The 8,223-nt window shown below is 36.2% G+C and overlaps 1 protein-coding gene across 1 annotated transcript; it reads left to right on the forward strand.

Moving 5' to 3' along the window:
- The first annotated feature begins 6,779 nt into the window (after positions 1-6,779).
- Positions 6,780-8,223, forward strand: LOC118485072 (protein FAR1-RELATED SEQUENCE 1-like). Its single transcript, XM_035981313.1, has 4 exons — positions 6,780-7,279; positions 7,650-7,678; positions 7,778-7,908; positions 8,050-8,223. The coding sequence occupies exons 1-4, from the start codon at positions 6,780-6,782 to the stop codon at positions 8,221-8,223; spliced, it is 834 nt and encodes a 277-aa protein (XP_035837206.1).

Raw genomic sequence — 8,223 nt, forward strand, 5'->3', positions numbered from 1 at the left:
CACCACAGTAAAATATACAAACGGCCCAGTAGAGCCACCTATTACAAATGAACTTACTATTACGCATTTCCTTTATGTGAACTCGCTCAACTAGTTTGTTGATCATTCTGTTACATGCCTTGCAGATCGCTAGGTACTTGGAGCTTGCACTGGAGAAGCGGGTCGTTGTGGACAAGGATCGTGGCTCTTCCGCTTTACTATTGTGATACTTAAAACTATTGATACTGGTTTATTACTATGCTTCCGCAACACTTTTGAAACGACTTAATGTTTGAGCACCTTTTGTATTGAATGGGTGGTTTTCTTTTACTTTATTTAATATTAAATGCATGTTCAATATGATTGGTGGCTTGATCCTGGTCAGTCACGCTCCCAAGCGGTGATACTCCGCAGGTGGATTTTTGGGGGTGTGACAATAACAGAGGTATAAGCATCAGACCCAGTCACTTGTGGAGGTATACTCTCGGTAATGGGTGATTGAGAGGAAGTGGTTTGTGTCTGTGCCATATCAACTGCATGCAACAGGGGTATTATTGATTGTGGCAATATGATTGGTGAGGGTATGGGTGTTGAAAGAGACATGTCCTTGGGATCAGGACTGTGGAAGATAGATCCGAGTGGATCTAGAGCTTCATATTGTGGAGACCCTGTGGTTACAACCTGATCCTTTTGTGAGGATGCAGGAGGAGTTTTAGGCTGGGGTTGAGATCTTTCTTCCACCTGCTGTGAGGAAGTAGCAGCAGTGGTTACTTGTGACTTTTGTGTTGTCACTGGCATTGACTCTGGGATCTCATCTTCCAGAGTTGCCTTTGGTGTGGGTTTGGTGGGTTTTCTGGATATTTTCTTTTTGGTCTTTTTAGTGGTGGCAGGTGTGGGTTTCAAAGCAGTGGGTGTGCTGCTCTGATCACCTGGAGCAGTGGGCTCAGCAGAGGTTGCCTGAGGATCAGTGGCAGTTTCTAAAACCTGCTCAGGCATTTTTGTTTTTAATTTTATTGGTGCCATCATTCTTGAAAATGTTTCAATTGTTAAACAATTTATTTTGAAAGAGACACCTTGTTTGGGTAATTCTGCATCTTTCTCTACAAATTTTTGTTCAAAATAGTAGCTTAGAAATCTTGGAAAGAGCATAAATGCCTTATTATCAACGTTCTTTACCAAATCATCAAATATTTCCTGGGAGTAATTATAGTTTTTATCGTTTAAAATTGCATACCCCAGGCATTGGACTTTTGTTGGTATCTCATTAAAAGACGTCGTTTTATTAGAAACACACATGAGTAGTGTGTGGAATAAAAATATGGGTGCAGAAGGGAAGTAACCCTTTTGTAGGGTATCCCTATTTGGTTGTTCTGCATAGCCCCTGTTCATGAAATCCTTTATCAACTCGTCTTTAGTAAATGAGGTTTTTCCTTTCAAATCATTGAGTTTAAAAATTTCAGAGATGGATTTTGGAGAGATTTGTACCTTTTTACCCTGTATCGAGGAGTTGATGGCGGCGATGATGTCTCCTTGTTTTTCAAGGGTGGCATTTTTCCAGAACTCTCTCTGGGTATCAAGGTAAATGGGAGCGTCTGCTGTTATCAAAGTTTTGTACTTCGATGCAGAAAGGATGTCAAGGATGGAGTCGAAGGTGTGGTTATCGGTAGGTTTTGTGAGTATACCTACATAGTTGTGTGGAGCTTTGTAGCGAATCTCCGGTGTTTCAGCGGCCATTTGAGTGGCATCTGCTGTTGTGGAGGAAGATGATGGTTTTGATTTTGTTTTCAATTTTGGTTTCGTCATTTTTTATGAAGAAGATCGAAGAAGATTTTTGGAGTTATGAGAGGGAAACTGCTATGAGAAGAGAACTTTTGGAATTCAATTCAACAGTAAAACCCTGTTTTGGTGTTAGGGCAGAGTTTTATTTAGGAAGAAAAAGGTGAATGCTGATGTGAGAGCGGTTATAATGATCTGATGGCTAAAAGCTGACCACGTGCCAACCCCTGATGGAATGGTAAATAATGGAGGACAGTTGTTTTGACAACTACTGATGGAACAATCATCAGTAGTTACAACGGTAATGAAATGAAACAGTGGATGTATCAGTGGATGAAACAAAGATTTTAAACATCAGTGTTTTGGAGAAGCAGAGGTTGACTCTCAGCAGTGGACAGGCTTTAGAGAACAGATGTTGAGGCACAACAGCATTTTAAGAACAACAGAGGATAAGGACAATTTGTATAACAACTGGTTGTGCAGCAGTGTTTTGACTACTGACAGATAATTTTAGCATCTGTTTGTTCAGATGTAGGAATCTATCATCTGTTGAGTACCAAAAATGCTATTCTTAACAAAATACATTTTAGATGTAAAATATCAAGATTAAATTGTCATCAGTAAACTCCAGAAATTTTGTTCAAGGTTTTGCCAACTGTCTAGTTTTTCAGACAGTGGTTTAGCATCTCAGATGATGAAGACTTTTCTACTAAAACTACTCATTTTGTGTCTAATTACTTGAACTAGAACATGAGTGTCTAGTAGTTCAAAATCAAATTGCAATCAATTTTTGATCAGTGATAACCAAACTTGAGCTTAACCTGACCTTGATATGAGTGTCATTTCCTTTTGATCAGTTTTAAGGATAGTAATTTCACACAAAAAAATAGGAAATTACATCCTGGCCAGAGATGGACTTTTACTATCAAAAATGAGTAAAAGTACAAAATATATTTTATAAAAAGTAAAACATGTCTGGTTTTATTTAGAGAAAAACACCTTAAGAAAAATTAAAGGAAATTTTGAAAAATAAACGGATCTGACAACTTTTCAATTAGGTTCATGATCATATCATTCTCAAGTTATTTTGACCATAGTTTGGGGTCATTTTCTTGACAGTTGATTGTAAATCCTACTTTTAAGAGCTATCACTGGTGATGCCATTGTTAGCTGAACAATTCCTGTATTGATGAATGCACACAGTTGCATGACTTCATTGTTTTACCCAACTGTAACCTCAAGAGTGTTTTATGCTTATACTCTTTTCCTTTTGGATACAAAAGTTTTGAGATAGCCACACTTTGAGATTTGTTCATTTTCTTTTTCCCTTTCTACCCTTTTTATTCATATGTTCAAAAATGCTCACTAGGAGATTTTATTTTGAACATGCTTAGTCCAGAATCACTTTGAAGTAATGTTTTGAAAGATCTAGTCATATTTGTACATGTTTTATTACCAGATCTCTCATTACGCATGATTTGGACTATTTTGACACCTTATTTTCTTAATGTGTTTTGACAAAGTTGATTTGGTCCTTTTGAGGATACTCAACCTGCCTTTTAGCACATAAGAATTTTTTGACTAAAGCTTTATTTCCCTCTTTTAGAATTGGCAAAATACTAATGGTTATATGAACTTAGATTTTGCTAATTCTGAGGTACATACTTTAGTGAATAATATGAAAAACATCACAAATAACCAAGCAACAACTGAAATCAATTTGAAAATATTGAACGATCCCATAATTTATTAGATACTTTACAGATCTGAAAACTATGAGAGACTTGTGCATGAAATCACTTGTTACATGAAATTTGTGTGTCATATTACATCTTGGCTGTTTTACAGAGTTTTCTGAATAACCATTTTGATCATGATTCACTCGTTACTCTGTTTTTCAACTGAATACAACCAACCTCAGTATCAATGAATTATGAGCTGAACTGTTATGTCAAATTGATTGTTAGATCGAATTTGACTGTCCGTGCTCTGATACCAATTGTTAGGATCCGAGGCTGACATGATTGTGCTTGTTTGTTTAGTATTGACAAATCAATGATGATACAACAAGATTAAGTGCAACGGAAATGAAAACAAACTTTGTAAACACAATCAATATAGAGAAAATAGTTTTGATAAACACATGCTTTTCATTGAGTCGAAAGATTAAACAATACAAAGCAAATGATTACAGCATGTTTACATACTAAACTCCCCCTCAGCCTGATACTCTAGAGTTGGTTGCACAAGATGAAAGGATTGAATTGAGGAGGAGAACTCACTCAAAACAAATCAAATGTAACAGTACAGAGTACCGCTCCATTTATAAGCAAACCAAACTACTGATGTACCTCAGCTGACGTCACCATGATAGTGACATCTAACGACCTAACAAACTATAAACACTGTTCTATACAAACTACTGATATACAACATCTGATAATCAGCATAATACAAACTAGAGATAACTACTGCTTCACGTTCCACTGTTATAGCCTGAGCACTGATGTTGAACTTCAATGCTTTCTTCAAAGGTGATCAGTCTTTGAGTGGGCAGTGCTTGAGTCTTCAGCAGTACTTAGAACACAACAGTAGATAGAGCAACAGAGTTTATCTTCAGCAGTCTTTTGAGTATCATCAGTGTTTGATTCATCAGTTGTTGTAGTTGAGCAGCACTTAAGATCCATCAGCTGTTAGAATACCACTGTCAAGGGGAGAGCAAAGTGTAAACTGCTGCTTATTGATAGTCCACTGATGTGATCCGGTTTTGGCTTTACATTATCTGTTCCTCTGGTAGGGTTCAATCCCAACAACAGATGTGAAAGATCTAATGCTTTTCGGAGCAAATGACATAAAGTTTTGGGAAGGAAGCAAATTAGGAGTGATCCAAAGTATGAAGTCTGTGCAAAATCATTTACTGCTGGAACTGCTCAGATTACATTATTCAAGTTATGGTCTGGACAACAAGGGAGAGTGGAAACACAGTTATTTGGTCCCTATGTTGGAAGCAAACTTCCTGATACTCAGAAACAAAAGAAGAAGAAATGCAAGTGAAGCCTGAATGGCCAAGACAACATAAACCTAGGGGGATATTGTAAGGACATGTATTTGTAGGTTTACGTTTGTTTTGTGTTTACTAGTTTTAGGTTGGTTATATGTTTTGTATGGGCTTGGTAGATGTCTAATAGGTGTGCGGGTCTGGGCTAGGCCTGAATTGTATTAGGTCATCCTGTGTGTTATAAATAGGATGCACCTAGGTCATTGTTTGGTTGTTGATTGTTTTGCTTGTAACCGTGCGTGTACCAGACAACCCTTTAGAGGTTGTGTGCACTTTGACAATCTAATCAACATAGCCTTTCTTCTTCTACACTTTTCTTGTTATTCCGCATCTTGATTAGAGTTTTGTGATATCCGATTGGAGTTCCTGGACTTACACGTCTGGATTTCCAATCGAATGCTAAACAGAAAGATGGAGAAGATGAGCATGAACAGAAGTTGTCGTGTTCTTGTTCTGGTTTAAAGTTTCATAAGTATAATGTATTTGAGTCTTTTAGAAAGAGGGATTTGTTTACAAAGCAGACATGCTCAAGTGATGAAATTGGGTCTGGTTTGATAGGAGAAAGTCCAAAAATTCAGATATTTTTTTCGAAATTGAAACATGTTTGAATGAGTTTAAGGAAATAGGAGATTCGACTTCGGATTTTCTGCCACAACATCTTGAATTCTTTTTTGATTATAGTGGTAATCAGTTGGTTCCTATTGAATTGGTTGACTCATCCACTAAGGAAAGTCAAAACATTTCTGAAGCTGATCAAGATCATGAGTTTGAATATTATCAAAAAGATCATATGATTCAAGAATGGTCAATCATGGTCAAACTAGTCAACTGTTGTCAAACATGAGTCAAATAGGAAATATTAAAGCTTTAAATAAAATAAAAAGGAAATGACAAAATGCCCTTGAGTAACCGAGGAGCATGGATAGGGTTAAGTCAGTTTGACCTAAATAGCAATGGTGAAAGCCTTTTGGACCCACATGCGATAAATGAAACCTTTGGTCTAAATTGGCAAACCACAGAGACCAAAATGACATTTTACTATTACATAAATATATAGAAACGGGTTCAGGAGAGAACGGTGAAAAGTGTGAGAACGGATGCTGACCTAACACGTGGCAGGGGGCGCTAATTGTTATGCGGGGGTACGATTGTCTTTTTATACATTCCCTCCTTATTCGCGTTAAAAATCTCTTTCAAATTAAAACTCCTAGGATTTATTGTTAGCTGTTACCTCCTTTGCAAGCTTTCTCAGATCTATGGCGTTTAACATGGATTCTGTTCGACAAAGTAAAATTCGTTGGCGTTTTCTATTTTTGTTCCAGCAAATCATGCAACAGATATGGCGTTTTGTTCTTTTATCATTGTTTCATTGTTGTTTTTGTATTTGTATTTTTATAATGTGTTGTATGATTTTCAATGGCGTTATTCAATTATGCAATTTAATCACGTTTTAATTGGTATTTAAACAATTATTAAGAACTAACAATTGGAGTTTTCAATATTAATTTTAATTGTCATTTACGTTCTAGTATATTTCTTATGTTTTTACGATCATTGGCGTTTTACATCTATTTAGTTAGTTTTGAATTTTATTTAGTAGTATTTGTGAACATCAGTTATTACTATTTTGTTAATTTATGTAAACATCGGTTTTGCTAATTATGGCGTTTTCTTTATGATGTTATATTTTGTTAATTATTTATGTTGTTAAGTGTTTTTAATTATTCATCTCATGGCTTTTTTATCATGTCGTTTTTAAATTATGTGTTTATTATGTCTTGTTTATTATTCAATTAATGGTGTTTTAATATATAATGTTATTATAAGACATCACTATGTTTTTTATGATTTTTCTGTTCCTCACTGTGTTTTCTCAGACGAAGTTTCTTTCTCGAGTCAAAGGCTTTGCCCCAAAAATGGATTACCATTTATCATTCCTGACGTCAGTGAAGAAATAACGCCCACAATGGACATGGTATTCTCAAGCCTCGATGATTGTTATTCAATGTATGTTAAGTATGCCAAGGAGTGTGGGTTTTCAGTCAGGAAAGGGACTACAAAGACAAACTCTAAAGGTGTCTTACATATTAAGTATTACTTGTGTACGAGATCTGGGTTATACAAGGACAAGAAGGTTGATACGTTGGACCCCAATCAAAAGGAGCGAGTAGTGCGATCCAACTTTTCAAAGAGGACTGATTGTGGTGCACTGTTATGTGTACTTTTTGAGGCTGGATCATGGAAGGTGTATAAGTTTGTCGAGGAGCACAATCATGATCTTGTTGAATGTCCTGATAAGCATTTTCTTTCAACTGAACGACACCTCACTCAACTCCAGAAGCATGTTATACACAGCATGTCTAAGCTGAATTTGGGTCCCGTCAAGGCGTTTAATGTTATGAAGACTTGTTTTGGTGGTTTTGAAGACGTGGGTGCAAGTAAAGTTGAATTTAAGAACTATAAGAGGCAAATTAACTTGTTTATAGGGGAATATGATGCTGATATAGTTGTGAGACATTTGAATGAAAAAAAAAAAACATTCCCAGCCTAATTTCTCGTATGATTACTTCATAGACAAAGAGAATCGTTTGAAGGGACCTTTTTGGTGTGACGATCAAGCCAAACGTAATTACCACGTGTTTGGTGATGTAATTTCGTTTGACGCCACGTATCGTTCCAACAAGTAATATTTTATAATTTAACTTCTTCTGTTTTTGGCGTTTTATTAGTTTACATGCAATGGCGTTTTATTAGTTTACATGCAATGGCGTTTTATTAGTTTACATGCAATGGCTTTTTATTATTGTTTCAGTTCTCATGGCATTTTCATATGCAGATACTCTATGGTGTTTGTACCGTTCACTGGTATAGACAATCATCACTGCAATGTTACATTTGGTGCAGCGTTATTGGCGTCGGAAACTGCTGATACGTATATTTGGTTGTTGAGTGTTTTTTGAAAAGCTGTTGGTTCTCAACCAAAAGTTGTTGTCCTTGACCAAGATCCAGCAATGAAGAAGGCTATTTCTGTTGTATTTGTTGACACGAGGCATCGGTTATGCATGTGGCATGTGATGCATAAACTTTCTCTGAAGGTTGTTATGCTTTTTTTACCTTTGGCGTTTTAGGATACATTGCGTTTTAAAATACATGGCGTTATTTACCTTGTTAGTGTTTTTTTAATTAAGTTTTGTATTTGTGTTTTTTTAAGCATGGCGTTTTCGTGTTATACATAGGTTGGTGTTAGGCTATGCAATTCCACCAATTTTAAAGAACGTATTTGTGGTGTTGTGTGGACTGATATTCTCACACCTGAAGAGTTTGAATCAGAATGGGAAGCGGTTATCGCAGAGTTCAATTTAGCAGATAATGACTGGCTATCTGATATTTTTGCACTTAGGGAATCTTAG

The sequence above is a fragment of the Helianthus annuus genome, chromosome 12, assembly GCF_002127325.2.
Source record: "Helianthus annuus cultivar XRQ/B chromosome 12, HanXRQr2.0-SUNRISE, whole genome shotgun sequence".
NCBI lineage: Eukaryota > Viridiplantae > Streptophyta > Magnoliopsida > Asterales > Asteraceae > Helianthus > Helianthus annuus.

Bases quoted from the DNA above. Each gene is read 5' to 3' on its own strand.
- LOC118485072 (XM_035981313.1), top strand. From the start codon at position 6,780: ATGGACATGGTATTCTCAAGCCTCGATGATTGTTATTCAATGTATGTT. The intron at 7,280-7,649 runs GCAAATTAACTT...TTTCATATGCAG, and splicing joins GAATTTAAGAACTATAAGAG to ATACTCTATGGTGTTTGTAC. The intron at 7,679-7,777 runs GTATAGACAATC...TTTTTTGAAAAG, and splicing joins GGTGTTTGTACCGTTCACTG to CTGTTGGTTCTCAACCAAAA.